This window comes from Lethenteron reissneri, chromosome 52 (genome assembly GCF_015708825.2).
Source record: "Lethenteron reissneri isolate LAM-NWPU_2019-01 chromosome 52, ASM1570882v1, whole genome shotgun sequence".
NCBI classification, from domain to species: Eukaryota; Metazoa; Chordata; class Hyperoartia; order Petromyzontiformes; family Petromyzontidae; genus Lethenteron; species Lethenteron reissneri.
Genome location: NC_083830.1, coordinates 6,473,840 through 6,495,701, shown reverse-complemented (window position 1 = coordinate 6,495,701; position 21,862 = coordinate 6,473,840). Strand labels below are relative to the sequence as shown.

Sequence of the window (21,862 nt, the reverse complement as noted above, 5' to 3'; positions counted from 1 at the left end):
CACACTCACCTACACACAGGTGTGTACAGACACACACACACACACCTGCACACACGCACACCTGCACACACACACGCACACACAGGTGTGCAGACACACACACACTCACCTACAGACAGGTGTGTACAGACACACACACACCTGCACACAGGTGTGCACACAGACACACACACCTGCACACACACGCAGGTGCACACAGACACACACACACACACCTACACACAGGTGCGCACAGACACACACACACACCTACACACAGGTGCGCACAGACACACACACACACCTGCACACAGGTGTGCACACAGACACACACACCTGCACACACACACACAGGTGCGCTCAGACACACACACACGCCCAGCCCCCGATCGTGCCCCCCAGATTTAGTGCAACTGCTTGACCTGCCCCCCCCCCCCAACGACTGCCCCGCCTCCCCCTCCCCCCCCATCTCCTCCTCATTAACAAATTATCTAGTATAATAAAATAACATAAAATAACAGCAATAGCAAATTAAATAATCTTCTGCCACTACGCCCTTGGTACTGACAGAACCTAAAATATAACAACAAAAACCGACGACAGGTAATAATGACGACGGCAATCATCATCATGGTAACAGAACGGTGAGCGGCATTCCTCGCATTGGCGGTGAGCGCCGGGTGGTGAGTGACGGTGAGTGACGGTGAGCGCCGGGTGGTGAGTGACGCGTGGTGAGCGCCGGGTGGTGAGCGCCGGGTGGTGACGGTGAGTGACGGTGAGCGCCGGGTGGTGAGTGACGGTGAGTGACGGTGAGTGACGGTGAGTGACGGTGAGTGACGGTGAGTGACGGTGAGCGCCGGGTGGTGAGTGACGGTGAGTGACGGTGAGTGACGGTGAGTGACGGTGAGTGACGGTGAGCGCCGGGTGGTGAGTGACGGTGAGTGACGGTGAGTGACGGTGAGCGCCGGGTGGTGAGTGACGGTGAGTGACGGTGAGTGACGGTGAGCGCCGGGTGGTGAGTGACGGTGAGTGACGGTGAGTGACGGTGAGTGACGGTGAGTGACGGTGAGCGCCGGGCGGTGAGTGACGGTGAGTGACGGTGAGTGACGGTGAGCGCCGGGTGGTGAGTGACGGTGAGCGCCGGGTGGTGAGTGACGGTGAGTGACGGTGAGTGACGGTGAGCGCCGGGTGGTGAGTGACGGTGAGCGCCGGGTGGTGAGTGACGGTGAGTGACGGTGAGTGACGGTGAGCGCCGGGTGGTGAGTGACGGTGAGTGACGGTGAGTGACGGTGAGTGACGGTGAGTGACGGTGAGCGCCGGGCGGTGAGTGACGGTGAGTGACGGTGAGTGACGGTGAGCGCCGGGTGGTGAGTGACGGTGAGTGACGGTGAGTGACGGTGAGCGCCGGGTGGTGAGTGACGGTGAGTGACGGTGAGTGACGGTGAGTGACGGTGAGCGCCGGGTGGTGAGCGCCGGGTGGTGACGGTGAGTGACGGTGAGCGCCGGGTGGTGAGTGACGGTGAGTGACGGTGAGTGACGGTGAGTGACGGTGAGCGCCGGGTGGTGAGCGCCGGGTGGTGAGTGACGGTGAGCGCCGGGTGGTGAGTGACGCGTGGTGAGCGCCGGGTGGTGAGCGCCGGGTGGTGAGTGACGCGTGGTGAGCGCCGGGTGGTGAGCGCCGGGTGGTGAGTGACGGTGAGCGCCGGGTGGTGAGTGACGGTGAGCGCCGGGTGGTGAGTGACGCGTGGTGAGCGCCGGGTGGTGAGCGCCGGGTGGTGACGGTGAGTGACGGTGAGCGCCGGGTGGTGAGTGACGGTGAGTGACGGTGAGTGACGGTGAGTGACGGTGAGCACCGGGTGGTGAGTGACGGGTGGTGAGCCACCACCTCCCCCGGTGGCTGTGTGCTTTTGTGAAATTTTTGCCTGACCCCTAAAAGCACTTTGGAACATCTCCCGGCCGCGCCAACGGCCGGGCGAGTGTCGCTAGACGTATATATAGATAGAATCTCTTCTCGTTAATATAATAGAGATATAGATATTTCTTATTTCCTCCGCGAGTCCAGCACTGGCACTAAAAGCGATCGACGCGAGCGAGGCGAGCGGTCCGCCTTGGGCGCCCCCCCTCCCCTTCCCCACTCTCCCCGCAATGGCCGGTCCAAATCCTCGCCGCTTCGCTCTCTCGCCCGCCTCCCGCGCCCGTCAGTTCCTCCTCCTTCCGCCCTCCCTCTTTGGCACCGCCGTCACCGCCGCTGCGGCCGTCACCGCCGCTCCTCTTTCCCCTTCCGCCCCCGGATCCACAACGGCCGCGTTGCAGCGTGGCCTACGGATGTTGACCCCGCGTGCGTGCGTGCGTCTCCGTGCTCCCGTCAAGCCGTGCGTCCCCTGGCGTTAGTCTGCGGTTGGCCGCCCCCCACCCCCATCCCCACCCCCATCCCCACCACCACGACCATGACCGCCGTCTCTTGCTCGGTCGCGCCGCCGCCGTCGACGGCAACGGCGGCGGCAGTCGTTCCGGTCGCGTCGCCGCTGTTGCCGGCGATGGCGCCCGCGCCGGGCTTGGTGCCGGCAGCCGCGCCGGTCGCGCCGCGGGCGGCGGCGGCAACGGCGGCCGTGCCCGCGGCGGGGCCCGCTGCCGCCTTGGCGCCGGTCGCCGTGACGGCGACCGGCATGAGGCAGTGTCTCAGCGCCTCGCTGTAGGAGGGCGGCGGCGGCAGCAACAGCCCCCGCGGGGGACCCCCCCCGTCGCCGCCGCCGCGAGCCCCCCCCGCCGAGACCCCCGCTCGGCAGGAGGGGGGCCGGAAGTGCGGCCAGTAGTCGCTGTCGAAGACGGTGCGGTTGGGGGGCGGCCGGATGGCCTCGCGGTTGATCTCCAGCTGCTGCTCGTGGTTGCGGAGGCGCAGGGAGCAGGGGCCCTTGTAGGGGGGCGGCTCCTCGCCGTCCGAGAGCGCGATCGTGGGGGGCAGGTCCACCTCGGAGGAGCTGTAGGGGTACTTGAGCCCCCCGCCCGGGCGGGCGAAGGGGTCGCGGACGGCCGGGGGGCCCCCCGTCGCAGAGCCCCCGCCGCACACCAGGGGCTGGTGGGGGCGACGGTGGCGGGGGGGAGGGGGGGTGGGGAGAGAGTGGGGAGGGGAGCAGAGGGTGGGGGGGAGAGATGGGGGGGGGGCGTAGAGGGTGGGGGGGAGAGAGGGGGAGGGAGCAGAGGGTGGGGGGGAGAGAGGGGGGGTGGGGAGAGAGTGGGGGGGGGGGGTCGGTGGAGAGAGGGGGGGAGGAGGGGGCAGAGGGTGGGGGGAGAGAAGTGAAGAGGAAAACAGAGAGAGGAGAAGATAGAACACAGAGAGACATTGAAATCAATAAAAACAACAACAACAACAACCCCATCACTGAACCTCTGCTGCACTGACTTTGAGTGGTGACGTTGAGGGTGACGTTGGGGGGGGTGACTTTGGGGGGGTGACGTTGGGGGGGGTGACTTTGAGTGGTGACGTTGTAGATGTGAGGGTGCGGGTGTGACGTTGCGGGGAGGTGATGTTGTGGGTGTGACGTTGCGGGGAGGTGATGTTGTCGGTGTGACATTGCGGGTCCGTCCTTGGGGGGGTATGATGTTGTGGGTGTGACGTTGGGGGGGGGGGGGGGGGTGCCACGTTGTAGGTGTGATGTTGTAGGTACGATGTCGCGGGGGTGACAGTGTGGGGGTGACATTGCGGGTGTGATGTTGTGGGGGTATGATGTTGTGGGTGTGACGTTGGGGGGGGGGGGTGCCGCGTTGTAGGTGTGATGTTGTAGGTACGATGTCGCGGGGGTGACAGTGTGGGGGTGACATTGCGGGTGTGATGTTGTGGGGGTATGATGTTGTAGGTACGATGACGTTGCGGGGGTGACGTGGCGGGTGTGATGTTGTGGGGGTATGATGTTGTTGACGTGACGTAGGGGGTGTGTGACGTCGCAGGGGTGACGTTGCGGGTGTGATGTTGTGGGGGTATGATGTTGTTGACGTGACGTAGGGGGTGTGTGACGTCGCGGGGGTGACGTTGCGGGTGTGATGTTGTGGGGGTATGATGTTGTTGACGTGACGTAGGGGGTGTGTGATGTCGCGGGGGTGACGTTGCGGGTGTGATGTTGTGGGGGTATGATGTTGTTGACGTGACGTAGGGGGTGTGTGATGTCGCGGGGGTGACGTTGCGGGTGTGATGTTGTGGGGGTATGATGTTGTTGACGTGACGTAGGGGGTGTGTGACGTCGCGGGGGTGACGTTGCGGGTGTGATGTTGTGGGGGTATGATGTTGTTGACGTGACGTAGGGGGTGTGTGATGTCGCGGGGGTGACGTTGCGGGTGTGATGTTGTGGGGGTATGATGTTGTTGACGTGACGTAGGGGGTGTGTGACGTCGCGGGGGTGACGTTGCGGGTGTGATGTTGTGGGGGTATGATGTTGTTGACGTGACGTAGGGGGTGTGTGACGTCGCGGGGGTGACGTTGCGGGTGTGATGTTGTGGGGGTATGATGTTGTTGACGTGACGTAGGGGGTGTGTGATGTCGCGGGGGTGACGTTGCGGGTGTGATGTTGTGGGGGTATGATGTTGTTGACGTGACGTAGGGGGTGTGTGACGTCGCGGGGGTGACGTTGCAGGTGTGATGTTGTGGGGGTATGATGTTGTTGACGTGACGTAGGGGGTGTGTGACGTCGCGGGGGTGACGTTGCGGGTGTGATGTTGTGGGGGTATGATGTTGTTGACGTGACATAGGGGGTGTGTGACGTCGCGGGGGTGACGTTGCGGGTGTGATGTTGTGGGGGTATGATGTTGTTGACGTGACGTAGGGGGTGTGTGACGTCGCGGGGGTGACGTTGCGGGTGTGATGTTGTGGGGGTATGATGTTGTTGACGTGACGTAGGGGGTGTGTGATGTTGCGGGGGTGACGTTGCGGGTGTGATGTTGTGGGGGTATGATGTTGTTGACGTGACGTTGCGGGTGTGATGTTGTGGGGGTATGATGTTGTTGACGTGACGTAGGGGGTGTGTGATGTTGCGGGGGTGACGTTGCGGGTGTGATGTTGTGGGGGTATGATGTTGTTGACGTGACGTTGCGGGTGTGATGTTGTGGGGGTATGATGTTGTTGACGTGACGTAGGGGGTGTGTGATGTTGCGGGGGTGACGTTGCGGGTGTGATGTTGTGGGGGTATGATGTTGTTGACGTGACGTTGCGGGTGTGATGTTGTGGGGGTATGATGTTGTAGGTACGATGTCGTTGTGGGTGTGATGTTGTGGGGGTATGATGTTGTTGTGGGTGTGACGTGGGACCAGTCACCTGATGAGAACTTGCGGTTTGCGAGGCTGCTCGGTCAGCAGGCCACAGGCCACTACCCTGTGAGACACACACACACAGCAGCATCATCATCATCAGCACCATCAATATCATCAGCATCATCAGCAGCAGCATCATCAACAGCATCATCATCAATATCAGCAGCATCATCATCATCATCAGCATCATCATCATCAGCAGCATCATTATCATCATCATCAGCAGCATGATCATCAGCAGCAGCATCACCATCATCAACAGCATCATCATCAGCACGAGCAGTATCATCATCAGCAGCATCATCATCATCAACAGCATCATCAACAGCATCATCAGCAGCATGATCATCATCATCAGCAGCATCACCATCATCAACAGCATCATCATCAGCAGGATCACCATCAATATCATCAGCATCATCATCAGCGTGAGCAGCAGCATCATCATCAGCATGATCAGCAGGATCACCATCAATATCATAGGCATCATCATCAGCACGAGCAGCACTGTCAGCATCATTGTCATCAGCAGCATCATCAGCAGCATCATCAGCAGCATCATCACGACCCCACTAACAGGGACGTCGCATGTTGCGTTGTCCGCGTCGCGTGGCGAGCGTGGCGGCGTACGTCGTCACGGCGTACGTGTTACCGTCGCGTATACGATACCACGCAGCCTGCGTTACCACGGCGAGCACGGCACTCCCACGGTTACCGTGGTGTTTGTGCGTCACCGTGGCCGCGATGGAGTGTGCGCGTTACTACGGTTACCATGGTGTGCGTGAGCAGTGGGGGTGTGGGGCGGCTGTCGAGGAGGAGGTGGTGGTGGTGGAGCAGTGAGCAGGGCAGGAACACCATGGCAGCCACGCCGGCCATCAGCAGCACCAGCCTCCGTGGCGGCACACACACCACCCCTGTGCGCACCGCAGCACACCGTCACCGTTACACCGTCATAACCATCACCATTACACCGTCACCATTACACCATCACACCGTCACCGTTACACCATCACCGTCACACCGTCACCATTACACCATCACACCATCACTATTACACCGTCACACCATCACCATTACACCGTCACACCGTCACCATTACACCGTCACACCGTCACCATTACACCATCACACCATCACCATTACACCGTCACCATTACACCGTCACACCATCACTATTACACCGTCACACCATCACCATTACACCGTCACACCATCACTATTACACCGTCACACCATCACCATTACACCGTCACACCATCACCATTACACCGTCACACCATCACCATTACACCGTCACACCATCACCATTACACCGTCACACCGTCACCATTACACCATCACACCGTCACACCATCACCATTACACCGTCACCATTACACCGTCACACCATCACCATTACACCGTCACACCATCACCGTTACACCGTCACACCATCACCATTACACCGTCACCGTCACACCGTCATAACCGTCACCATTACACCGTCACCGTCACACCGTTACCATCACACCGTCACACCGTCACCATCACACCGTCACCGTCACCATCACACCGTCACAATCACACCGTCAACGTTACACCGTCACCATTACACCATCACCATTACACCGTCACCATTACACCATCAAAAGACATCATTACTGCCACACCATCACTGTTACACCATCACCGACACAACATCACCGTTAAGCCATCACCGTGAAGCTATCATCGTTACACCATCATCATTAAACCATCACCAACACCACCATCAGCGTTACATCACCGCTGTTACACCATCACCAACACACCATCACCGCCACAACATCACTATTACACCGTCACCGACACACCATCACCGCATGATGATCCTGAGTGTGGAATGGAAAAAGGGAGGACCCGGAGAAAAATTCCACGCAACGACAAACGCCGAATGTCCACGACCTCCAGTACACCGGGCGAGGTCGTGAACATCTCCTAGCCACCGTGGCGCGCACCCCACCATAGCGAGAGGTGACTTTAAGCATTGGGGGGGGGGGGGGGGGCCTTAAGCCAACAGTGGATTCATCACGGCCGACAACGATGATCCATCATACAGCTCTTCTTGGGTTCGATAGCGTAAAACAAAATGTTTGACCTGCGTTACGGCGAAAGCCCGCGTGTTAAAATGATGACGAGGATGCCGACGATTAGCAAGGTCGGCCAGAGGTGATGCAGCAGGGCACGGCGGAGTGAAGCCGGGGCCTCTTGAGCAAGGGGACGGGGATTCGAAAGCGCGGATGGCTGTGGGGGTGCGGCAGAGGTCGCAAACGGGTTTTGATTCCTTACCCGTACCCGTACCCGGCCGCACCAGGGTCGCAAACGGGTACCCGTACCCGGCCGTACCCGTACCCTACCCGATACCCGTGTACCCTACCCGTACCCGGCCGGGTATCGGGTAGGGTACACGGGTATCGGGTACCCGATTGCGACCTCTGGGATGAAGCCATGTTGCAGGCGTGGGTGGGTTGATTCTAGGAACTTGAATTGTGAGAAGAGACAAGACGTTGGGAAATGAGTGACAAACGGTGACTCACCAGTGACTCACGGCCTACCCGTACCCGTACCCGGCCGCACCAGGGTCGCAAACGGGTACCCGTACCCGGCCGGGTACGGGTAGCCGGGTATCGGGTAGGGTACGGGTATCGGGTACCCGGTTGCGACCTCTGGGGTGCGGCAAGGTCGTTGCAGACAGACGGACGAGAGGGATGGAGGAGGGGTCTGTGCAGGACGAGTGACGACCTCCCACGATGATTTGGGCAGAAGTTTCCTACCCCCAGGGGAGAAAGACCTTGACTTAACATGGGAGATTGGCGGGCGGGGGGGCTTTAATTTGGCCATTCTGCGACGCAGACTTTTATTCTGCCAGGCGGGGAGTTGATACAGCTGATGCCAGCCTTTGATGTTTGGCAGACAGACGGCACCCGGCCGAGGGGGCGGCCTTTATTTTGGCAAGCGGGTCCATCCCGTGACGAGGGGACTTCTATTCTGGAGAGGTAGCCAATCCGTACTGAGACGGACTTTATTTTGGCAAGCGGGTTCATCCTCGTGACGAGGGGACTTCTATTCTGAAGAGGTAGCCATTCCGTGCTGAAAGGGCCTTTATTTTGACAAGCGGGTCAAGCCCCGTGACGAGGGGACTCTATTCTGGAGAGGTAGCCAATCCGTGCCGAGAGGGCCTTTATTTTGGCAAGCGGGTCCATCCCGTGACGAGGGGACTTCTATTCTGGCAAGAGGAGGAGGGGGGGGGGAGACCTACCCTCCCCGTCATGGGAGCCTTTATTTTGGCAGGGGGCCACACCGTGATGACTCAACGTCTAGACTTTCGCATTCGCCCTGCACCCACCCACCCACCTCGCTGACTCTCACTCACACGTACACAAAGATCCCCCCCCCCGTACCGCCTTGACGACTGCGCCTATGGAGGCCGACACGGCCGCCTTTGTCTCCCCAGTGCTCATGTTGACAAACTGCACCGGGTACTCATTTAAGGCTGTGTTGACCTAGGGCAGCCCCAGGACCGGTTCTATGTGAGTCTAAGGGTCTCTATGTGAGTCTATGGGTCTCTATGTGAGTCTATGTGTCTCTATGGGAGTCTATGGGTCTCTATGGGAGTCTAAGGGTAAATATGAGAGTCTGTGGGTCTCTATGGGAGTCTATGGGTCTCTATGAGAGTCTATGGGTCTCTATGTGAGTCTATGGGTCTCTATGGGAGTCTATGGGTCTCTATGGGAGTCTATGGGTCTCAGAGTCTATGGATCTCTATAAGAGTCTATGGGTCTTTATGGGAGTCTATGGGTCTCAATGGGAGTCTATGGGTCTCTATGGGAGTCTATGGGTCTCATAGAGTCTGTGGATCTTTATAAGAGTCTATGGGTCTTTATGGGAGTCTATGGGTCTCTATTGCAGTCTATGGGAGTATATGGGTCTCTATGGGAGTCTATGGGTCTCTATGGGAGTCTATGGGTCTCTGTAATTCTGAGAGTCCAGGCTTAACGCGTGCCTCTTATATTCTGCCGACATGACTCATAATCCTCTGCAGGATAACCAGGCCCATGGCGCTCGAGATGAGGGCTCATTTCAGACTTTGCCCGTGGTGTGTATTATATTACACACACACACAGGAGCATGGTACACACACACACACAGGAGCATGGTACACACACACACAGGAGCATGGTACACACACACACACACAGGAGCATGGTACACACACACACACACTGGAGCATGGTACACACACACACACAGGAGCATGGTACACACACACACACAGGAGCATGGTACACACACACACACAGGAGCATGGTACACACACACACACAGGAGCATGGTACACACACACAGGAGCATGGTACACACACACACAGGAGCATGGTACACACACACAGGAGCATGGTACACACACACACAGAGCATGGTACACACACACACACACAGGAGCACGGTACACACACACACACAGGAGCACGGTACACACACACACACACAGGAGCATGGTACACACACACACAGGAGCATGGTACACACACACACACAGGAGCATGGTACACACACACACACAGGAGCATGGTACACACACACACACTGGAGCATGGTACACACACACACACAGGAGCATGGTACACACACACACAGGAGCATGGTACACACACACACACACAGGAGCATGGTACACACACACACACACAGGAGCATGGTACACACACACACACAGGAGCATGGTACACACACACACAGGAGCATGGTACACACACACACAGGAGCATGGTACACACACACACACACAGGAGCATGGTACACACACACACACACAGGAGCATAGTACACACACACACACAGGAGCATGGTACACACACACACAGGAGCATGGTACACACACACAACAGGAGCATGGTACACACACACAGGAGCATGGTACACACAGGAGCATGGTACACACACACACAGGAGCATGGTACACACACACACACACAGGAGCATGGTACACACACACACACAGGAGCATGGTACACACACACACACAAGAGCATGGTACACACAGGAGCATGGTACACACACACACAGGAGCATGGTACACACACACACAGGATCATGGTACACACACACACAGGAGCATGGTACACACACACACACAGGAGCATGGTACACACACACACACAGGAGCATGGTACACACCCACACACAGGAGCATGGTACACACACACACACACAGGAGCATGGTACACACACACACAGGAGCATGGTACACACACACAGGAGCATGGTACACACACACACACAGAAGCATGGTACACACACACAGGAGCACGGTACACACACACACAGGAGCATGGTACACAACACACACACAGGAGCATGGTACACACACACACAGGAGCATGGTACACACACACACACAGGAGCATGGTACACACACACACACACAGGAGCATGGTACACACACACACACACAGGAGCATGGTACACACACACACAGGAGCATGGTACACACACACACAGGAGCATGGTACACACACACACACAGGAGCATGGCACACACACACACACAGGAGCATGGTACACACCACACAGGAGCATGGTACACACACACACACAGGAGCATGGTACACACACACACACAGGAGCATGGTACACACACACACACAGGAGCATGGTACACACACACACACAGGAGCATGGTACACACACACACAGGAGCATGGTACACACACACACAGGAGCATGGTACACACACACACACAGGAGCATGGTACACACACACACACACAGGAGCATGGTACACACACACACACAGGAGCATGGTACACACACACACAGGAGCATGGTACACACACACAGGAGCATGGTACACACACACACAGGAGCATGGTACACACACACACACAGGAGCATGGTACACACACACACACAGGAGCATGGTACACACACACACAGGAGCATGGTACACACAAACACAGGAGCATGGTACACACACACACACAGGAGCATGGTACACACACACAGGAGCATGGTACACACACACACAGGAGCATGGTACACACACACACAGGAGCATGGTACACACACACACACAGGAGCATGGTACACACACACAGGAGCATGGTACACACACACAGGAGCATGGTACACGTACACACACAATGATACTGGATACACACAAAGATCCCACGTCTCGCCTTAACAAACCGTCGGAGTGAAAATATATCATGTGTTCGCATACAGGAACACACGTAAAAGACACGCGTGTGTGTATATAGTATCTACGTATGTTAACATTTGTGTGTGTGCATATCTGTATGTCTGTATCTGTGTATATCTCTATGTGTGTACATCTACACGTCTCTTATGTGTATGTGTCTGTATGTGTGTACATCTCTGTAGCTGTGCATGTATATATATATCTCTCTGTCTATATCTCTATGTATATATCTCTATGTATCTCTATGTCTCTGTCTATATATCTATGTATGTATCTATATGTATATATACATATCTCTATGTATATATCTCTATGTATCTCTGTGTATATCTCTATGTATATATATGTATGTATCTATGTGTATATCTCTATGTATCTCTGTGTCTGTCTATATCTCTATGTATAAATCTCTATGTATGTATCTATATGTATATATCTCTATGTATCTCTATGTATATATCTCTATGAATCTGTGTATATCTCTATGTATATATCTCTATGTATCTCTATGTATCTCTGTCTCTGTCTATATCTCTATGTATATATCTATGTATGTATCTATGTATGTATATCTATATATATACATATCTCTATGTATCTATCTCTATGTATCTCTGTGTCTCTGTCTATATCTCTATGTATATATCTCTATGTATCCCTGTGTATATCTCTATGTATCTGTGTATATGTATCTATGTGTGTCTCTGTCTATATCTATGTATATATCTATGTATGTATCTATATGTATATCTATATATACATATCTCTATGTATATATCTCTATGTATCTCTGTGTATATATCTATGTACGTATATATTTATGTATGTATCTCTATATACATATCTCTATGTATATATCTATGTATGTATCTATATGTATGTATCTCTGTCTATATCTATGTATGTATCTATATGTATATCTATATATACATATCTCTATGTATATATCTCTATGAATCTCTGTGTATATATATCTATGCATGTATCTATATGTATGTATCTCTGTCTATATCTATGTATGTATCTATATGTATATCTATATATACATATCTCTATGTATATATCTCTATGAATCTCTGTGCGTGTGAATCGTGCGAGTGCGCATGCGCGGAGGCTGCCAGACTGAACTCATTTAACCCCGGCCCCCGCCGGCTCTGTCTGCGCTGGAGCCCACACAGAAGCCTCTGTTTCCCGGCGAGCCAGCCAAGGTCCATCGCCATCGGACAGCACAATTTCTTTCCGCCGGCCAGAAAAACGTTTCAGGCAACATCGCCATCGACATTGAGAGCAACATCGGCAGTAAACATCAACAACATCAGCCAAACAACATCACGGGAACATCGGCAGGAGGATAACAGCTGCAACACCACCTGATACATCAACAACCACATTATCGGCGTCATCGCCATTAAACACAAGCAGCAACATCGTTACCATCATCACCAGCAACATCGTTACCATCATCACCACCACCACCATCAAGATGCTGAGGGGGTGTGCGAGTGTGGTGCGTGGGTGGTGGCGGTGCGTTGTGTCTGGGCGTGTTGTGAATGTCTGTTCGTGTGTTGGTGGGTGAGTGGGTGGGTGGGTGGATGTGTGAGTGGGTGGGTGGGTGGATGTGTGAGTGGGTTTGTGAGTGGGTGGATGTGTGGGTGGGTGAGTAGGTTTGTGAGTGGGTGGGTGGATGTGTGTGTGTGTGGGTGAGTGGGTGGATGTGTGAGTGGGTTTGTGAGTGGGTGGATGTGTGGGTGGGTGAGTAGGTTTGTGAGTGGGTGGGTGGATGTGTGTGTGTGTGGGTGAGTGGGTGGATGTGTGAGTGGGTTTGTGAGTGGGTGGATGTGTGGGTGGGTGAGTAGGTTTGTGAGTGGGTGGGTGGATGTGTGTGTGTGTGGGTGAGTGGGTGGATGTGTGAGTGGGTTTGTGAGTGGGTGGATGTGTGGGTGGGTGAGTAGGTTTGTGAGTGGGTGGGTGGATGTGTGTGTGTGTGGGTGAGTGGGTGGATGTGTGAGTGGGTTTGTGAGTGGGTGGATGTGTGGGTGGGTGAGTAGGTTTGTGAGTGGGTGGGTGGATGTGTGTGTGTGTGGGTGAGTGGGTGGATGTGTGAGTGGGTTTGTGAGTGGGTGGATGTGTGGGTGGGTGAGTAGGTTTGTGAGTGGGTGGGTGGATGTGTGTGTGTGTGGGCGAGTGGGTGGATGTGTGAGTGGGTTTGTGAGTGGGTGGATGTGTGGGTGGGTGAGTAGGTTTGTGAGTGGGTGGGTGGATCTGTGTGTGGGTGAGTGGGTGGATGTGTGTGTGGGTGAGTGGGTGGGTGTGTGAGTGGGTGGATGTGTGGGTGGGTGGATGTGTGGGTGGGTGTGTGAGTAGGTATTGCGAGTGGGTGGGTGTGTGTGTGGGGTGTGTGGATGCGAGGGAGTGTGTGGGTGTCTGGGAGTGTGTGGATGTGTGTGTGAGGGTGTGTGTGTGTGAGTGTGTGTTAGGGGGGGTGTGTGAGTGTGTGTGTATGTGAGGGTTTGAGTGTGTGGGTGTCTGGGCGTGTGTGGATGTGTGTGTGAGGGTGTGTGTGTGTGTGAGGGGGGGTGTGTGTGTGAGTGTGTGTGTATATGAGGGTTTGAGTGTGTGGGTGTCTGGGCGTGTGTGGATGTGTGTGTGTGAGGGTGTCTGGGAGTGTGTGGGAGTGTGAGGGTGGGTGTGTGAGGGTGTGTGTGTGTGAGGGGTGTGTGTGTGAGGGGTGTGTGTGTGAGGGGTGTGTGTGTGAGGGGATGTATGTCGATTTGAGGGTTTGGGTGTATGGATGTGAGGGAGTGTGTGGGTGTCTAGGCGTGTGTTGGTTGGTGTGTGTATGGGGTGTGTGAGTGGGTGTACAGTATGTCTGGGGTGTGTGTGTGTCTGGGCGTGTGTGTGTCTAAGGGTGTGTGAGTGTGGGGGAGCGGTAGTGTAGCGGTTAGCGCGCTGCGCTATGAACCTGGCTATCCGGCTTCGATTCCCAATCATGGCCAACACCAGTGACGATTATCTGAACCGGTCCTGGGCCTCCCCTAGGTCAGCCTCAAATGAGTACCTGGTGCGGTGTGTAAACATCGTCACTGGGGAGACAAAGGCGGCCGGGCATGGTTTTGGCAACCCACCCCCTCGTGTGCCGTGCCGGCCTTCATAGGTACTCGCTAACAGCACTTGCCCCAACAGCCTGTTAAAGGCTACACGGGGGACCTTCGTCTTTGGGCGTTGGAGGCAGTCGCCATCCAACCGCATCAACGGAGGGGCAGAGAAACGATGCTCACAACAACGAGCGCAGGCCGCCGGGTGGATAAAACTCCGCAGAGGTTGGTGCAATCTTCCCAGTCTCCTACCTCAATCGGTCAACCCATAACACCTGGAGGCCAGGGGGCCCTGTCCCGTGACCTCTTGCCAGGAGGCGGAGCCAGCCTTCCAACACCCCACGTGATCCCAAGACTGTGTATGGGGCAAGTGCTGTTAGCGAGCAGCACCCATGAAGGCCGGCGCCGCACGCGAACGGGGGTTGTGTGGGGTGGCCAGCACCACGCCCGGCCGCCTTTGTCTCCCCTAGTGGCGATGCTTACTGCACACCGCACCAGGAACTCATTTGAGGCCGAGTCGACCTAGGGGAGGCGCCGGACCGGTGCAGTGTTCGGCCGTGAGCGGGAATCAAACTACGGTGGCTCCCCACACCCACACTGTGCACACCCCTTAACCACCCCCCACCACCACCATCTCACCCCACCCCCTTCAAGCCCACGCGCCGGGTAACGTCTAGACACGCGTGGACTGACGTAACCCCAATCAAGGCGCACACACCCTCCCACACAGCCAGACCTACACCCCGCACACAGCCAAAAGCACACGCCCCACACGCAGGCACCACGCACACCCTACTACACACAGGGCGATACACAACCTAAGCATGAAAACACACACACACCACACACAGAACCACACACACAGAACCACACACACAGGCACCCCACACACAGAACCACACACAGACACCACACACACCCTACACACAGAACCACAGACACACACCCTACACACAGAACCACACACACACCCTACATACACACCACACACACACACCCTACACAGAACCACACACACACCCTACACACAACCACACACAGAACCACACACACCCTACATACAGAACCACACACAGGTACCATACACAGACACCACACAACCCACACACCCTACACACAAAACTACACACACACCCTACACACAGAACCACACACACACAGGCACCACACACCCTACACACACACCCTACACACCCTACACACAGACGCCCTACACACAGAACCACACACACACACCCTACACACCCTACACACAGAACCACACACACCCCACACACACACCCCACACACACACACACCCTACACACAGGCATCACATACATACACAGGCATCACACACACAGGCACCACACACCCCACCACACACACACCCCACACACAGGCAACACACACACACACACCCTACACACTCACCCTACACACACACACCCAACACACCCTACACACAGGCATCACACACACAGGCATCACACACACAGGCATCACACACACGGGCACCACACACACAGGCACCACACACACACACAGGCACCACACACACACACACACAGGCACCACGCACACACACAGGCACCACGCACACCCACCCTGCGCACACCCACCCTGCACACACACACACCCTACACACACATTACACACACCCTACACACACACCCTACACACACACACAGGCATCACACACACACAGGCATCACACACACACAGGCACCACACACACAGGCATCACACACACACAGGCATCACACACACGGGCACCCTACACACACCCTACACACACCCTACACACACATTACACACACATTACACACACACCCTACACACACCCTACACACACAGGCATCACACACACAGGCACCACGCACACACACACAGGCATCACACACACAGGCATCACACACACACACAGGCATCACACACACACACAGGCATCACACACACAGGCATCACACACACACAGGCATCACACACACACAGGCATCACACAAACACACACAGGCATCACACACACAGGCATCACACACACAGGCACCACACACACACACAGGCATCACACACACACACAGGCATCACACACACACACACAGGCATCACACACACACACACAGGCATCACACACACGGGCACCACACACACACACACACAGGCATCACACACACGGGCATCACACACACAGGCACCACACACACAGGCATCACACACACACACACAGGCATCACACACACACAGGCATCACACACACAGGCACCACACACACACAGGCATCACACACACGGGCACCACGCACACCCCTATCGACCCAGCAGACAGACCCCTCCCTGTCTGTCTGGGTCGCGTCCGCCTCAGGGGTCAGGGGGTCAGGAGGGTTCAAGGGGACGCGGCGGCCTCGTGGGACCCTCCCGAGCGGGGATCCGAGGGGACCGCATTTGGGGGTTCAGTCTCGGGGGTCAGGGGGGGGGGGTACACAACATTTACGGGGGGTCTGGGATTTTTTTTAGGGAGGTGGTTGTGGGGGGTGGTCGCGAGACGCGGGGTGGTGGTGGGGGTTGTGGTGGGGGTGATGGTGGTGGTGGTTGTGGGGGTGGTTGTGGTTGTGCGGGTGGTGGTGGTTGTGGGGGTGGTGGTGGTTGTGGGGGTGATGATGGGGGTGGTTGTGGGGGGTGGTCGCGAGACGCGGGGTGGTGGTGGGGGTTGTGGTGGGGTGATGGTGGTGGTTGTGCGGGTGGTGGTGGTTGTGGGGGTGGTGGTGGTTGTGCGGGTGGTGGTGGTTGTGGGGGTGATGATGGGGGTGGTTGTGCGGGTGGTGGTGGTTGTGGGGGTGGTGGTGGTTGTGGGGGTAATGATGGGGGTGGTTGTGCGGATGGTGGTGGTTGTGGGGGTGGTGGTGGGGGTGGTTGTGGGGGTGATGATGGGGGTGGTTGTGCGGGTGGTGGTGGTTGTGGGGGTGGTTGTGGGGGTGGTGGTGGTTGTGGGGGTGATGATGGTGGTGGTTGTGGGGGTGGTGGTGGTTGTGGTGGTGGGGGTGGTTGTGGGGGTGGTTGCGAGGCGCGTGGTGGTGGTAGTTGTGGTGGGAGTAGTGGGAGTAGTGGTTGTTGTGGTTGTGGAGGACTCACCCCTCTGGTCGCTCTCGTCCGCGCCGATGGGGGCTCGCAGCCGCGCGGGGGAGGCATGGGGGTCTGCTGTGGGGCCGCCTCGCAGAGCCTCGCGCCGGCATCCAGAGTCCCCTTCACGGGGTCTCCCCGGGGGGGTGGGGGGGTCCCGGTGGGTCCCCTTCACGGGGTTTCCCCGGGGGGGGGGTGGGGGGGGGGGGTCCCGGGGGGTCTCTCCCGGCCTCAGGAGCAGCAGTACCCCGGGCGCCGCGCGTGCATCGCTGGGACGCGCCGGTTCAATCGAGGGGGTTTATCTGGGGTTCAGATAGGACCCCCCACCACCAGCACTACCCCCAGCGCTGTCCGACTCCAGACAGCCCGGTTAGAGAGCTCACTCCCCACCCCCCCTCCCCCCCCGGTGACAGCCGACGTTCCGGGACCGGTCCTCAACGGTGCTGTGGGGTGGTCCCCTCGGATCTCAGTCCGCGGTTGCGTTCCGACGGCTACACACCCCCCCACCCACCCACCCCACCCCACCTCGTGTGCGCCCTTCTCCGCGCGGTCCTCTAACCCCGGAGCGCCCTTCTCCTCCGGGCTGTTGCGATGCCGGTCCCGGGTTCGGGCATCAGAAGTCCCTCCTCGCTTACGAACCTCGCTCCCAAGTCCCGGTCACCAGATTCAGGGGGACCCCCCCTGGTCCCGATCTCCGTTCCCCGGTCCCCGAGTCGCGAGATGTTGGTTCGCAGGACCCCGCTCGCCAGGGGGGGGTGGGGGGGGGTCCCTGGTCTTGCAGCAGCAGCGGCGGTGACGGGGGGGGTCCTGGTTCCCTTGCTTGTGCCTCGAGTCCGTGGTCCCGTGGTCCGTCCCCCCCCCCACCGCCGCCCCAGGTTCTGGATCCGGCCCAGAGTTTCTCGTCCCGGGTTCTCTGGTGCTGCCCGCCGGCGCTGCCCACTGTGCTGCCCGGCGCTGCCCACTGTGCTGCCCGGCGCTGCCCACTGCGCTGCCCGGCTGTGCTGCCCGGCGCTGCCCGGCGGTGCTGCCAGGCGGTGCTGCCAGGCGGTGCTGCCCGCCGCTGCCCACTGCGCTGCCCGGCGGTGCTGCCAGGCGGTGCTGCCCACTGTGCTGCCCCCGGTGCTGCCCGGCTGTGCTGCCCGCCGCTGCCCACTGTGCTGCCCGGCTGTGCTGCCCCCGGTGCTGCTCGGCGGTGCTGCCCGGCTGTGCTGCCCCCGGTGCTGCCCCCTGTGCTGCCCGGCTGTGCTGCCCGCCGCTGCCCCCGGCGCTCTCAGCTGTTCCAAAACCTCCAACCTCCTTCTCCCGCTCCCTCGCTTCAAAATGGCGTCGCTCGGTTGGGGGCGGGGCTAACCGTGCGGGGCGCGTGGGGAGGGAGAGGGGGGGGTGGCGAGTGGGCGTGGCCATCGACGAGCGGCCCAACCAATCGGAGCGCGCAGCCCGAGGCGACCCGCGGTTGACCAACGCGCTCGTCCAATGAGCGCGCGGGGGGTTCGCGTGGAGGGTCCCGCCCACACCCCCCCCCTCTCCCCCCGTGTGGGGGGAGAGGGGGGGGGCTCCGCTATATAAACGCCGCGCGCGGGCTTCTTCACTCCGCCTTCGCGGCGGCGCGGGGCGGGAGGGTGTTTTCGAGGCGCTCTGTCATGATAGCCTTCTGCAGGAAATTCCACTGCTAGATGACGCCAAAGGCAGCCCTTGTACGTTCGTTGTCATCGGGACCCCACTGGCTTCTCGACGCCGGTCCATGGTGAGCCGCGGTTGTTTCCGCCACGGCTAAAGTGATGCTAATTTGCCGCCGTTATGAGCGACCGGCCTATCCGCTTGCCGAGTTGCAGCCTCCGCAGCATCATCATTGTGGGGTTACATGAACTTTCAACCCTTATTATCAGTGCCCTAGCTTGTTACAGACCAATTCGGAGACCTTCTTGGTCAACCCGTGTCCCTTTATACATCTCAACGCTCGTCCTGTACACTAAACTACGGTATACACTACATTGTACACTACATTATACACTACATTGTACACTACATTGTACACTACATTATACACTACATTGTACACTACATTGTACACTACATTATACACTACATTGTACACTACATTGTACACTACATTGTACACTACATTGTACACTACATTATACACTACATTATACACTACATTATACACTACATTGTACACTACATTGTACACTACATTGTACACTACATTGTACACTACATTGTACACTACATTATACACTACATTGTACACTACATTGTACACTACATTGTACACTACATTGTACACTACACTACATTATACACTACATTGTACACTACATTGTACACTACATTATACACTACATTATTCACTCCACGACACTTTGCACTACGTTACTAAATAGCTGTCAACCCCTTATCCGTGCCCCACCATGTTACAGACCAATTCAGACACTTATCAACCCGTGTCCCTTATAAATCTCAACGTTCATCCTGCAAAGTCACACCATCACAAGAGAGAAACGCAAATAAAACATGTTTTGCCCGTGTTGAAACGGCTGTGTACGCCGTATGGACCATAACTCAATTTCTCTGGACAAGAATACGGGGTAAACCGTACGGGTTGACAGGTATGATACTGTAGTAACAGGGTTTTATCCTTTCAACTGGTACAAAAACTGACACCTTTACACAAGGCATCATGTTTGCAATAACCACAACACAAGCAGTCAATTTCTTAGGTTTTTTCGGTAAAGTCACGTAGGTAAAAAAATTAAATTAATAAAAATAAAATAAAAATCACGATAGCTGATACAGCTATCGTACTGTGACGGTTCCACCTGAAAACGGAAGCTTGTGTTGCCTCCGAAACATGATTTTTATTTTATTTTACTTTTATTAATAAAAAATGTTTACCTACGTGACTTTACCGAAAAAACCTAAGAATTTGAATCCTTGCAGTCACGAAAGCTTCAAATCTAGAACAAGCAGTCAACAAAAGCAGTCAAAATGCAAACAAAAAGAGTTGTTTCTTTTTGTTTGCATTTTGACTGCTTGTGTTGTGGTTATTGCAAACATGATGCCTTGTCTAAAGGTGTCAGTTTTTGTACCAGTTGAAAGGGTCAAAACCTGTTACTATATTTTGCTACTGGTAAAGGAGATGTCTCATAGTGTAAGGTATGATACTATACACTACACTATTAGAAACTACATTACTATACACGACACTACTGTACACGGCACTATACACCGCTACTGCATACCTGTCAACCCCTTATCAGTGCCCTATCTTATCACGGATCAATTTAGAGATCTTATTGGTCACCCCGTGCCCCTATACATCTCAACGTTCATTCTACAAAGTCCCATCACAAGGGAGAAACACAAACAAATAGACAAACATTATGTTTCGATTTAAAGCTTTCGTGACTGCACGGATTCATCTTCTTGGCTCTTTCGGTAAAGTCACGTAGAAGGAAAATAATGAAAATAAATCTAAATAAAATACAATTCTCACGACGTTTCGGCCACAACGCAGACGGCTGCTTGCGTTGTGGCCGAAACGTCGTGAGAATTATTTTGTTATGTTTTATTTTTATTATTTTATTATTTTCCTTCTACGTGACTTTACCGAAAGAACCAAGAAGATGAAACATTATGTTGCCCGTACTGAAACGGCTGGACGCTGTATGGACCTGAAACCCCAAATGATCCTGTACAAGAATACGGGGTGGATCTGTACGCGTTGGCAGCCTTGGGTCTCATCTTCTTGGTTCTTTCGGTAAAGTCACGTAGAAGGGAAGTAATAAAAGAATAAAAATAAACAATTTAATTCTCACGACGTTTCGATTGCAACACAAGCAATCATCATCAGGCGTGAAAACCACAGCAAGACAATTTTTGAAAAAAGCGGCGAGTTTAACACCTGATGATGATTGCTTGTGTTGCAATCGAAACGTCGTGAGAATTGTATTAAATTTTTATTATTTTATTATTTCCCTTCTACGTGACTTTACTACCGAAAGAACCAAGAATATTAATCCCTGCAGTCACGAAAGCTTTAAATCAGGTGTTAAGATGTTCAAAAACCAAGCAGAAACCCTTTGCAGGGAATCATGTCTACATCGAACACACGCAGTACTTGAACATCGTCGTGAGAATTTTATTGTTTAATTTTTTTTATTTTATTCTTT

The 21,862-nt window shown here is 55.4% G+C and overlaps 1 protein-coding gene across 1 annotated transcript; it reads right to left on the bottom strand.

Moving 5' to 3' along the window:
* Positions 1–1,570: 1,570 nt before the first annotated feature.
* On the bottom strand, positions 1,571–17,831 carry LOC133355833 (low-density lipoprotein receptor class A domain-containing protein 4-like). The gene is made up of 4 exons (XM_061573232.1): positions 17,703–17,831; positions 6,049–6,191; positions 5,282–5,338; positions 1,571–3,052 (listed from the first exon to the last, which is right to left on the bottom strand). The coding sequence occupies exons 2-4, from the start codon at positions 6,151–6,153 to the stop codon at positions 2,345–2,347; spliced, it is 870 nt and encodes a 289-aa protein (XP_061429216.1). The 5' UTR covers positions 6,154–6,191; positions 17,703–17,831; the 3' UTR covers positions 1,571–2,344.
* Positions 17,832–21,862: the final 4,031 nt, after the last annotated feature.